At 42.7% G+C, this 13,839-nt stretch overlaps 1 protein-coding gene across 1 annotated transcript in view; it reads left to right on the plus strand.

Annotated features, from left to right (window-relative positions):
* The window catches only part of LOC126315420 (nephrin-like), a 478,744-nt gene that overhangs the window by 423,497 nt on the left and 41,408 nt on the right, over window positions 1-13,839 (plus strand). Inside the window, exon 11 of the mRNA XM_049992703.1 lies at window positions 4,069-4,362. Coding sequence (XP_049848660.1) covers window positions 4,069-4,362 — 294 coding nt within the window. The remainder of the gene's footprint in view (window positions 1-4,068; window positions 4,363-13,839) is intronic.

Below are 13,839 nucleotides of genomic sequence, written 5' to 3' on the forward strand. Positions count from 1 at the left end.
GAGTGTTTTTTGTATATTGCAGTAAAGTTAATAAAATAAAGTAGAACGTCACACTTCGAAAACATTATAAGAAAAGGATAGTACAAAGAAATACACACTCGAAAATGGGAATCACTTTCCAAATGCGCCGTGTAAAACACAAATAAAAGAAAATCGTGAGTGACACGAGAACATTATTTATGAACAAGCACTTTAGGGATGAAGTAGAACGTCGACTTCCCTCCACATCCGAGTATCCTACATTGGTACCTTCTCCAGTTACATCTCTTGCGGAAGAATGGTCTGACACTCCTCCACAGACATTCAGATACTTCATTGAAACTGTCTTCTAGGAGAGTTCAAGTCTGCATAAAGGCAAAAGGTATACACAACCCATATTAATGTTCACTAATACATGTCTGAATACTTTAAAAAAAAGTGTGCCTTGGGTACCCACTCTTGAACCTTAAACAGGGTCCTGAATCGATCCCTGTGGTATACTAATATCGATTTCTCCACAAAATAAATAAGCTGATCCGTTGCAAGCAGTATCTAAGTTTCGTAATGTACCTCTCGTTGCTGTTTGATAGAAAGAGAAAAAGTGTTGTTATTGTTGGTGTTGTGGTTTTCAGTGCTAAGACTGGTTTGATGCAGCTCTCCAAGTTACCCTATCCTGTGGAGACCTATTCATCTCCACATAACTATTGCAATCTAAATACTTTCGAATCTGATTACTGTATTCATCTCTTGGTGTGCCTCTATGATTTTGACCCTCCATACTTTCGTCCAGAACTAAATTGATTATAAATTGATGACTCAGAATGTGTCCTGTCAACTAATCCCTTCTGCTAGTCAGGTTGCGCCACAAATATCTTTTCTCCCCAATTCTGCTCAATACCTAATCATTAGGTACGTGATCTATCAACCTAACCTTCCCCAGTAGCATCACATTTCCAAAAACTCTATTCTCTTCTTGTCTAAATAATTTATCGTCCAAATTTCACTTCCATTTATGGCTACATCCCCCTATAAATACTTTCAAAACGTCTTCCTGACACTTAACACTATATCAGATGTAAAAAAAATTCTCTTCTTCAGAAATGCTTTTCTCGCCATTTCCAGTCTGAATTTTATACACACTCTACTTCGGCCATCATTGATTATTTTGATGCCCAAATAGGAAAACTCATCTACTGCTTTAAGTGTCTCGTTTCGTAATCTAATTCCCTCAGCATTGCCTGATTTAATTTGAATATATTCCATTATCCTTGTTTTGCTTTTGTTGATGTTCATCTTATAGCCTCCTCTCAAGAAACTGTCCATTCTGTTCTACTGCTGTTCCAAGTCCCTTGCTGTCGCTTACAGAATTACAATGTCAACGGCAAACCTCAAAGGTTTTATTTCTTTTTCCTGAACTTTAAGTCGGTGTCTAAATTTCTCTTTTGTTTCCCTTGTTGCTTGCTCAATGTAGAGACCGAATAACGATGAAGATAGGCTGCAACGCTATTTCACTACCTTCTTAAGTACTGCTTCCCTTTCTTGCCTCTCGATCCTTATAACTGCCCTCTGGTTTCTATGCATGATGTAAATAGCCTTTTTCACTCTTCAAAATTTCAAATAAAGTATTCCAGTCATCACTGACAAAGGCTTTCCCTAAGTCTATAAATGCTTCAGACGTAGGTTTACCTTTCCTTAACCTATGTCCTAAGATAGGTTGTAGGGGCAGTACTGCTTCATCTGCTCCTACATTTCTCCAAAATAGAAACTAATTTTCCCCGAGGTTGGCCTCTGTCAGTTTTTTAAGTCTTTTGTAAAGAATTCGTGTTAGTATTTTGGAAACATGACTTATTAAACTGATAGTTCGTTAATATTCACACCTGTCAGCACCGGCTTTTCATTGAAATTGGAATTATTATATTCCTCATGCAATCTGAAGGTTTTTCGCCTGCCTCAAACATTTTACACACCAAATGAAGTAGTTTTGTCATGGGTGGCCCTCCCAAGGCGCAGGGGAATACACAGCCCATACTAATGTCCATTAATAGGTGTGCGAATTGGAGATTTTCAAACATCTATCTCGTCATGATGGCCTCATTCTCAACGAACAGCTGCAGCTGCGAAATAAAAACTTTTTCGAGTGTATGAAACCGTTGTTTGATCTTTGACTCAAATTTCCTCATGCAGTTTGTCGAAATGTTATTTTCCTGTTTCGCTTTTGGTGTTTAATTGTATGCCATAAATGACTTTTTTACGTTACAAAATTATCTCTGTTTAAAGCAGATAAACATGTAACTTCATCTTATTATTATTAGTGCTTACGGTATGCCTGAATCAGCTTCATTACAATTTCATGTGTCTAATTTTGAATGTACAGTAGTCTAATTGTTTCTGCAGCTACTAGATGGCAACACCATGTTTACTTGTCCACACATTCTAACGTGGGCACCTCAGTTTTGTTGCAACACTTGTTCACTCAGGTACGAGCAACCATTAGCGGCTCGCCATCTTATCTTATTTACAACTTTTCATGGCGTCGGCTTTCCGGCTTAGATTTTTTTTAATGTGACTTGTAAGTACTGCATCTCTTTCCAGTCAGTACACACTTTAGTTTATTAATGTCTTATATACCTATTACGTATTAGAACAGTTAGTTTAATTCTGAAGACGGCGCCCCTAAAGTGCGCGTCATTTACGATGGCGGCCGAGTTTAGGTTCGTTCTGCGCATCTGACGTCACAAAACGCAGCCAGCCAATGAACAGAGAACGACGTTGCCAGAACTAGACTGCAGTGCAAAGCATGGACGAGTGCCTTCAATTTTAGAAACGTTCAGTCATAAATAAAGTAAGTTAACAAAAGCAATGTCCTGATAGCAGACTTTCTATAAAAGAAAGTTTGGAAAAAGCATTCTTTATACCAATTGCTTCACATTCCATTAATTAATTAAACCAAACAAGCAATAAGCCTCCTAATTTAGGCGATAGCAAGGAAATTCATTCTCGCTAACAGCTTTTTCGCAATAAAGAACAGCGGTAATTGGTTATTTCCTATTGTACTTCGAAGAAACATGAGTAATTCATAGCCATAGCATCAGCGTTTGTCGGTATTTTGCGTGATTCTTTAAAGTCCTCCAGGAAATCAATTGAATGACTAGCTGCTTAGCGTAATGGTTAGGGTGTTTGGATTCAACCTTATTCGATTCTTAATATTTTCTTTATTTAAAAACAATTTCGAAGTGTCTTACTTCACGAATTTTATTCATTTGAATGTAATTTTTTGAAATATGTAGTGGCAACTAAAATCGACCATACAGAAAGTATACACTGTGCACTTTGGGTGCAATGGTTCAAATGGCTCTGAGCACTATGGGACTTAACATCCATAGTCATCAGTCCCCTATAACTTAGAACTACTTAAATCTAACTAACCTAAGGGCATCACACAACACCCAGTCATCACGAGGCAGAGAAAATCCCTGACCCCTTTCGTGCAATGGTTTACTACATTTAATGCTGTACAGTAACTGCGTTGAACATCGAAACAAAATTAAGTCTTTTACGGGGGGAAGGTAGCCGTCAAGAAGATGTGTAAAAATCAAATTTATGGGCCAAATAGTTTTTGTGAAATCGAATGATAAGTGTGTCAAAGCAGTCGGAACACCATGTGTCAGCACAGGCGAGCAGTGCAGTGATGACAAAATCGCGCACAGCGCGGAATGCGGGGAGCACGTCTCTGTAGCAGCGAAAAGGGTTAACGCGGCCATGGCGGCTTTACTTCATAAACTGCGCGCTCTCCCCTAAACGTAAGTTCGCGAACTAAACTATACTATGTCCCTGTTCTCTTGGCGCGTGCAACTCACAACGCCGCAATCTCCCTCGTCTGGGGCGGGCATGTGCGAGCCGCCAAGATAAGAGAATTGAACTACAGTAGAGTCGAAACCTGGTCAATTTTGACTTAATATTTGTGACCGAGGGCTTATTTGTTGTAATGTAATTCTGACACGGTCACAGAACGTTAGCAGCTATGTTCAAAGTTCATAATAACAGTAACGAGGATGCCTGAATGTGTGTCGCGCCCCGTGCCTCCTGCAGGACGGCCGTTCCCGGTGCGCAACTGCTCGCTGTGGAACCAGACGTCGTCGTCGGTGGAGGTGGTGTGCCAGGCGGGCTTTGACGGCGGGCTGGCGCAGCACTTCGTGCTGGTCCTGCACTCTGCGCGGGGGGCCCGCCTCAACCTGACGGCCGCCACGGCGCCGCGCTTCGCGCTGGCCGGGCTGCAGCCTGACCAGCCCTTCTGGCTGACCGTCTTCGCCGTCAACGCCAAGGGCCGCAGTCCGCCCGTCCTCATAGAGGAGATCACGCTCAGGGACCCCGAGAGGCGCACTGGTGAGTCTTCGTATTCCGACAGAGCAGCTCCGTGATCCACAGGCAGCAGTGGAGACAGGCACTGTTGCCAACATTTACACAACATTCCACATACCCTCCACAAGCAGCTCCGTGACCCACAGACAGCAGCGGCGACAGTCACTGTTCAAAACAATTACATAACTTATTTAATGCAGTGACCCGTTTCGATCTTTTTATAAGATGATCTTCAGACCTACAATAAACAGGAATTGATATAAACATAGACTATTGGCCATTAAAATTGCTACACCACGAAGATGACGTGCTACAGATGCGAAATTTAACCGACAAGAAGAAGATCATGTGATATGCAAATGATTAGCTTTTCACAGCATTCACACAAGGTTGGCGCCGGTGGCGACACCTACAACGTGCTGACATGAGGAAAGTTTCCGACCGATTTCTCATACAGAAACATCAGTTGACCGGCGTTGCCTGCGGAAACGTTGTTGTGATGCCTCGTGTAAAGAGGAGAAATGCGTACAATCACGATTTCGTCTGTGATAAACGTCGGAGTGTAGCCTATCGCGATTGACGTTTATCGTATCGCGACATTGCTGCTCTGATTGGTCGAGATCCAATGACGGTTAACAGAATATGGAATCGGTGGGTTCAGGAGGGTAATACGCGGTGCTGGATACCAACGGCCTCGTATCACTAGCAGTCGAGATGACAGGCATGTTATCCGCATGGCTGTAACGGATGGTGCAGCCACGTCTCGATCCCTGAGTCAACAGATGGGGACGTATGCAAGACAACAACCATCTGCACGAACAGTTCGATGACGTTTGCAGCAGCATGGACTATCAGCTCGGAGACCACGGCTGCGGTTACCCTTGACGCTGCATCACAGACAGGAGCGGCTGCGATGGTGTACTCAACGACGAACCTGGGTGCACGAATGGTAAAACGTCATATTTTCGGATAAGTCCAGGTTGCGTTTGCAGCATCATGATGGTCGCATCCGTGTTTGGCGACATCGCGGTGAACGCACACTAGAAGCGTGTATTCGTCATCGCCATACTGGCGTATCACCCGGCGTGATGGTATGGGGTGCCACTGGTTACACGTCTCGATCACCTCTTGTTCGCACTGACGGCACTTTGAACAGTGGACGTTACATTTCAGATGTGTTACGACCCGTGGGTCTACTCTTCATTCGATCCCTGCGAAACCCTACATTTCAGGAGGATAATGCACGACCGCATTTGCAGGTCCTGTACGGGCCTTTATGGATACAGAAAGTGTTCGAGTGCTGCCCTGGCTAGCACGTTCTCCAGATCTCTCACCAACTGAAAACGTCTGGTCAATAGTGACCGAGCAACTGGCTCGTCACAATACGCCAGTCACTACTCTTGATAAACTGTGGTATCGTGTTGAAGCTGCATGGGCAGCTGTACCTGTACACGCCATCCAAGCTCTGTTTGAATCAATGCCCAGGCGTATCAAGGCTGTTATTACGGCGAGAGGTGCTTGTCCTGGGTACTGATTTCTCAGGATCTATGCACCCAAATTGCGTGAAAATGTAACCGCATGTCAATTCTAGTGTAATATATTTGTCCAATGAATACCCGTTTATCATCGGCATTTGTTCTTGGTGTAGCAATTTTAATGGCCAGTAGTGTATAAAGGACGAATTATATATTCATAAAACAGTAAATAACTCTTATATACCATGAATATCTGCCGGAGGCGGTCGCGCATGGAAATCCTCTTGCTTGTGGCTGGCGGTGTACTGCAACGTGATGTACACCAGCCGCTAATTAAATACTTGAAGCCCCGCCCACCGTTTCCGTCATATCCAATCATGTAAGTTTCAGTTCTGCTGGTAAGGAAGTAACGTGCTAGTTACTGTAAGTCATTATTATCATCTAAAGGAATTATAAAACACGTTACAATCTTATAGCTTATAAACTATAGTGTAAAAAGGTAATTACTACAACCTAAACAGTGTGGCCCTCTATCATGTACTGTTATCGACCAAAGCAAAGATGATATAGCAAGGACGCCAATCTAGTAACCGTCTTATTAGGGCCAGAGAGGCTACCTGTGGAGAAAGCGTCCTGGTCGCTCTAAGGTTGCCAGGAAGACCCAGCGAAGGTCGATCAGTACATGATATGAGTAAGTGATATGCACATGAGTTCTTGTTACCATTAAAATTTTAATTAAAAGACATCTCGTCAAAATAACTTAAAAAATGTTACGTCTGATATGCGATATCAGTAGTGGAATGTTACAGAAATTTTATAAAGTAGGAGCTATATTACCGTTACGGTTGTTGGTCTGCATAGGATGCAACGTGATGGCTATCATGAGCGTAAAATTAATGACACTGTGCCAATAAAGAACAGATAAAACCACTGGACGGGCACGTGACGAGCGGACTAAATAATGTCTACGATAACCACAATGTTATGACGAAATAAATCTCGGGTGGACAATGTTATGACGAAATAAATCTCGGGTGAACACCAGAGATTTATTTCGTCATAAAATACGCCTGGAGAAATTGAAGAATCACACCACAATGTTATGTTGCAATATAGTGTTAATAAATATACCAATAACCGCCGGCATAGCAGGGAACGGTAAATAACATCCCTTGTCAAACAGCAAAATACATAAAAGTGACATATGGCGTATACACAAGGCATCCCTTGTCAAACAGTAAAACACAGATAAGTGACATAAGTAATGAAATGGGTTGATGCACACATGCACTTAATCTAGCGGAATATGTTGTGTAACAACGATCAGGTGTAAATATTATGCATGATAATGTGGCACGGTACCAAACATATTGAAGAACATAGGCACATTCGTCTACGTCATGTCTGTCCATATGATATAATAAAACACAAGATATAAACAAATGCGGTAAGCAGTAGCGTACAAACACAATCGACAATAATTGTGTAGTAAAAATTTAATTAAAAGGAATCGTTACAGCGAAGATATGGTTTTCGTGACATCTTTGCTCATCCAGACTAATGGAACATCGTGGGTGTGAAGTATTTTACAATAGTCCCTCAAACAGATCAAAAAAATATTTTTCTCTGAAATCCAGTTGCTCATTAAGTAGAGTTTCTGGATCTTTTCTCCGACGTATATAGATTTCCAGTTCTTCAACGGTGTTAAGTAAAATCCCTTTATGGACAGTATGCGGAATACGCATATTGTTATTGACAGTCCCTTGCTTATTTTGGTTAATGTGTGGCACAAAAACAGCCTGCTACCAGTTTATTTATAATACTTACGGATTGCTGTTTTCCTATATAAGAACTATGTTCTTTAATTTGTTATATTTGTTACATTCCATTTGTTGTTGTTGTTGCTGTCTTCAGTCCTGAGACTGGTTTGATGCAGCTCTCCATGCTACTCTATCCTGTGCAAGCTTCTTCCTCTCCCAGTACCTACTGCAACCTACATCCTTCTGAATCTGCTTAGTGTATTCATCTCTTGGTCTCCCTCTACGATTTTTACCCTCCACGCTGCCCTCCAATACCAAATTGGTGATCCCTTGATGTCTCAGAACATGTCCTATCAACCGATCCCTTCTTCTGGTCAAGTTGTGCCACAAACTTCTCTTCTCCCCAATCCTATTCAATACTTCCTCATTAGTTATGTGATCTACCCATCTAATCTTCAGCATTATTCTGTAGCACCACATTTCGAAAGCTTCTATTCTCTTCTTGTCCAAACTATTTATCGCCCATGTTTCACTTCCATACATGGCAACACTCCAAACAAATACTTTCAGAAATGACTTGACTTCCTGACACTTAAATCTATACTCGATGTTAACAAATTTCTCTTCTTCAGAAACGATTTCCTTGCCATTGCCAGTCTACATTTTATATCCTCTCTACTTCGACCATCATCAGTTATTTTGCTCCCCAAATAGCAAAACTCCTTTACTACTTTAAGTGTCTCATTTCCTAATCTAATTCCCTCAGCATCACCAGACTTAATTCGACTACATTCCATTATCCTCGTTTTGCTTTTGTTGATGTTCATCATATATCCTCCTTTCAAGACACTGTCCGTTCCATTCAACTGCTCTTCCAAGTCCTTTGCTGTCTCTGACAGAATTACAATGTCATCGGCGAACCTCAAAGTTTTTATTTCTTCTCCATGGATTTTAATACCTACTCCGAATTTTTCTTTTGTTTCCTTTATTGCTTGCTCAATATACATATTGTATAACATCGGGGAGAGGCTACAACCCTGTCTTACTCCCTTCCCGACCACTGCTTCCCTTTCATGTCCCTCGACTCTTACAACTGCCATCTGGTTTCTGTACAAATTATAAATAGCCTTTCGCTCCCTGTATTTTACCCCTGCCACCTTTAGAATTTGAAAGAGAGTATTCCAGTCAACATTGTCAAAAGCTTTCTCTAAGTCTACAAATGCTAGAAACGTAGGTTTGCCTTTCCTTAATCTTTCTTCTAAGATAAGTCGTAGGGTCAGTATTGCCTCACGTGTTCCAGTGTTTCTACGGAATCCCAACTGATCTTCCCCGAGGTCGGCTTCTACTAGTTTTTCCATTCGTCTGTAAAGAATTCGTGTTAGTATTTTGCAGCTGTGGCTTATTAAACTGATTCTTCGGTAATTTTCACTTCTGTCAACACCTGCTTTCTCTGGGATTGGAATTATTATATTCTTCTTGAAGTCTGAGGGTATTTCGCCTGTTTCAAACATCTTGCTCACCAGATGGTAGAGTTTTGTCAGGACTGGCTCTCCTAAGGCCGTCAGTAGTTCTAATGGAATGTTGTCTACTCCGGGGGCCTTGTTTCGGCTCAGGTCTTTCAATGCTCTGTCAAACTCTTCACGCAATATCATATCTCCCATTTCATCTTCATCTACATCCTTTTCCATAATATTGTACTCAAGTGCATCGCCCTTGTATAGACCCTCTATATACTCTTTCCACCTTTCTGCTTTCCCTTCTTTGCTTAGAACTGGGTTTCCATCTGAGCTCTTGAGGTTCATACAAGTGGTTCTCTTTTTTCCAAAGGTCTCTCCCATTTACAGTTTTAAAAAAAAGTAAAAGCAAGTCCAACAGGTTTTCTTACAAGAATTCAATGTGAGGGCCGTTTGTCACACAGCACACATCGAGTCGATGGGCGAGCTCTTCTCACACGTTGATCACTATGTCTGGTGTAATTGTTGCAACGACTGCTTCAGTCCTGCTTTCTAAGTTGGGTAGATCAGCTGGTAGTGGAAGCACATACACATGACTTTTTTTAAACCTTCAGGCTTTTGACTTGTTTCATGTGGCCTGACACAAATTCCTCTCATGTGCCAGGCTTTTCATTTCAGAGCTGTGTTATGTCACAGAACAGTCACGGATAGCAATTATAAAAAAATTATTAAAACTCGCTCAGGCAAACTCAAGTCAGGCCCGAGACAGAGGCTGAAGTAAGAAGGGAGGCGGTATTTCGCAGGTGGATCAGGTCATCGACACATTACTACGCTGTCTGCTGAGTGAGGATACACATTTATCAGCAAGGAGACTGCGACAGAAACTGAAGGAAGCAAGACAAGCATATTTGTTAGCTCCTGGTACATGCTGCAAGAAACTCTCTCTCTTTCACAGGAGCACATAGCAAGGAACTGACACATCATTTAACAACCTGTTAAGTGAATGTAGCAGAATATGGAGGACAAATGTGGTCATTATGAACTGCAGATCGTCATCATAGCCCCATGCCAGCTCCCTTTAAATAGCCCAGACCTCCAGCTCTCATGAAGAGTTGATAATCCGGATTAATGGCATTCACAATAATACCACTCAATTCCATGAGTATGATACTGTACTGAAACGATGTCTTAAGTGGTCCAGCACACTCTGTGAGTAAGCTAAAGATATATTCAAGGCGATAGCCCTCTCCTGACAATGCTATGCTATTCGCGATCTACAATCTACATATGGAGGAACTGACAACAACACATCGTCAGCACTGAATTCCAACAAGGAAACCAATAATACGATCATTTAACACTCAGGCACCTCTGGATGCTGAAAACTACCAGGTGCAGGGAGGAGATCAGCCGACCTCAAAACTTCTTACACGAGGCATACTGCGAATGTACACTACTGGCCATTAAAATTGCTACACCACGAAGATGACGTGCTACAGACGCGAAATTTAACCGACAGGAAGAAGATCCTGTGATATGCAAGTAATTAGCTTTTCACAGCATTCACACATGGCTGGCGCTGGTGGCGACACCTACAACGTGCTGACATGAGGAAAATTTCCGACCGATTACTCATACACAAACAGTAGTTTACAATCGTTGCCTGGTGAAATGTTGTTGTGATGCCTCGTGTAAAGAGGAGAAATACGTACCATCATGTTTCCGACTTTGATAAAGGTCGGATTGTAGCCTATCGCGATTGCGGTTTACCGTATCGCGACATTGCTGCTCGCGTTGGTTGAGATGCAATGACTGTTAGCAGAATATGGAATCAGTGGGTTCAGGAGGGTAATACGCAGGGCTGGATACCAACGGCCTCGTATCACTAGCAGTCGAGATGACAGGCATGTTATCCGCATGGCTGTAACGGATGGTGCAGCCACGTCTCGATCCCTGAGTCAACAGATGGGGACGTATGCAAGACAACAACCATATGCACGAACAGTTCGACGACGTTTGCAGCAGCATGGACTATCAGCTCGGAGACCACGGCTGCGGTTACCCTTGACGCTGCATCACAGACAGGAACGCCTACCATAGTGCACTCAACGACGAACGTAGGTGCACGAATGGCAAAACGTAATTTTTGCGGATGAATCTAGGTTCTGCTTACAGTATCATGATGGTCGCATCCGTGTAATGCGACATCGCGGTGAACGCACATTGGAAGCGTGTATTCGTCATCGCCGTAATGGCGTATCACCCGGCGTGATGCTATGGGGCGCTTTTGGTTACACGTCTCGGTCACCTCTTGTTTACACTGACGGCACTTTGAACAGTGGACGTTACATTTCAGATGTGTTACGACCCGTGGCTCTACCCTTCATTCGAACCCTGCGAAACCCTACATTTCAGGAGGATAACGCACGACCGCACGTTGCAGGTCCTGTATGGGCCTTTATGGATACAGAAAATGTTCGACTGGTGCCCTGGCCATCACATTCTGCAGATCTCAACAACTGAAAACGTCTGGTCACAATACGCCTGTCACTACTCTTGATGAACTGTGGTATCGTGTTGAAGCTGCATGGGCAGCTGTACCTGTACACGCCATCCAAGCTCTGTTTGACTCAATGCCCAGGCGTATTAAGGCCGTTATTACGGCTAGAGGTGGTTGTTCTGGGTACTGATTTGTCAGAATCTATGCACCCAAATTGCGTGAAAATGTAAGCACATGTCATTTCCAGTATAATATATTTGTCCAATGAATAGCCGTTTATCATCTGCATTTCTTCTTGGTATAGCAATTTTAATGGCCAGTAGTGTATTATCAAGGGTCGTCACAGATTTCGGATATGGACCTAGGACACTCAAGCAGCCAGTGTAAAAATCGCTTCATGCTGAGTAACGGCCACTCCTGGCAGCCGGCAACCTGCTTTGGCGCCAGGGTCGTTAATATCTTCCCCTGGGTGTGCGACTGCTGAGGTGTCTGGACGGACGTGAGCTACAATACGACATGTGGCTGAACGAGAATGACGACTTGTATACATTGGGATAAAATCACTGAACTCTAATAATGTTTTACTAGAGTGGAAGACACTTCACAGATTTCCGACAGCTATCCTGGCTTCATGCAGAGGTGTCCCCTCTCGGCACTACGTAGGAGGAAATGCAATCTAACTTCCTCAATTATTTCCTGGATGTATCCGAACCTCTGTCTTCCTCTACACTTTTTAACTTCAGTAGCTCCCTCTAATATCCTGCAAGTTACCAAATGCTTCAAATGGCACTATGGGACTCAACATCTGAGGTCATCAGTCCCCTAGAACTTAGAACTACTTAAACCTAACTAACCTAAGGACATCACACACATCCATGCCCGAGGCAGGATTCGAACCTGCGACCGTAGCAGTCACGCAGTTTCGGACTGAAGTGCTTAGAACCGCACGGTCACCGCGGCCGGCTGCAAATTATCCCCCAGTATCTTAACATGTATTCTACCATCGTGTGCCTTCCTCTTCTCACTGATTTCCCCATACTCCATTCCTCGCCAATTTTCGAGAGAACCTCCCCATTCGGGACCGATGGCCGTAGCAGTCTGGTCCCTTTAACCCCCACAAACCAACCAACCTCCCCATTCCTTATCTTATCAGTCCACCTAATTTTCAACACCCAACTGTAGTAATACACCTCAAACGCCTCGATTATCCCCTCTTTCTGTTTTCCGACAAATTGACTCACTGGCGCTGTGCTCCAAACGTAGATTTTCAGAAATTTCTTCCTCAAATTAATGCCTATGTTTGATACTAGTTGACTTCTCTTGGCCAGGAATGCCCTTTTCGCCGGTGCTAGTCTGCTTTTTATGCCCTTCCTGTTCGGTGTGCCTAGGTAGTACAATTCCCTGACTTCATCTATTTCGTAATCACCAATTCTGATATTAATTTTCTCGTTAATTTCGTCTCTGCTACTTCTCGTTACTTTCGTCTAATATTTACTCTCAACCCATATTCCATACTCATTAGTCTGTTCATTTCATTCAGAACATCCTGTAATTTTTCTTCCCTTTCACTAAGGATAGGAATGTCATCAGCGAATCTTATCATTGATATACTTCAGCCTGAATTTTAATTCCACTCTTGAAACTTTATTTTATTTCCGTCATTGCTTCATCAATGTATAGGTTGAATAATGGAGGCAAAGGATACATCTCAGTTTTACATCCTTTTTAATCCGAGCACTTCGTTCTTGGTCTTCCTATCTTACTGTTCTCTCTTGGTTCTTGTACGTATTGTTCATCACTCTTCTTTCCCGATAGCTTACCGCTACTTTTCTCAAAATTTCGAACACCTTGTGTCACTGTCGAATGCTTTCTCTGGGCCTACAAAGCCTATGAACGTGTCCTGATTTTCCTTCTGTGTAGGTCTCATTATCAGTCGCAACATCATAACTGCCCCTCTGGTGCCTTTACCTTTCCTAAGGCCAAACTGATCGTCATTTAACAGAGCCTCTATTCTCCTTTACATTCTTCTGTATATCATTCTCTTCAACCATTTTTTGCATGAGCTGTTAAGCTAATTGTGGGTTAATTCTCGCACTTGTCAGCTCTTGCAATCTTCGGAACTGCGTGTATCAAGTTTTGCCGAACGTCTGATAGTAATTCCCAGTCTCGAACGTTCTGCGCACCAAAGCGAACAGTCGTTTTATTACCTGTTACCACCAATGATTTTAGAAACAGTAATGCCCTGTTATTTACCCCTTCTGTCTTATTTGAACTACGGTCGTCCAAATATCTCTTAAATTCTGATTCTAATA

Source organism: Schistocerca gregaria, chromosome 1 (genome assembly GCF_023897955.1).
Source record: "Schistocerca gregaria isolate iqSchGreg1 chromosome 1, iqSchGreg1.2, whole genome shotgun sequence".
Classification (NCBI taxonomy): Eukaryota; Metazoa; Arthropoda; class Insecta; order Orthoptera; family Acrididae; genus Schistocerca; species Schistocerca gregaria.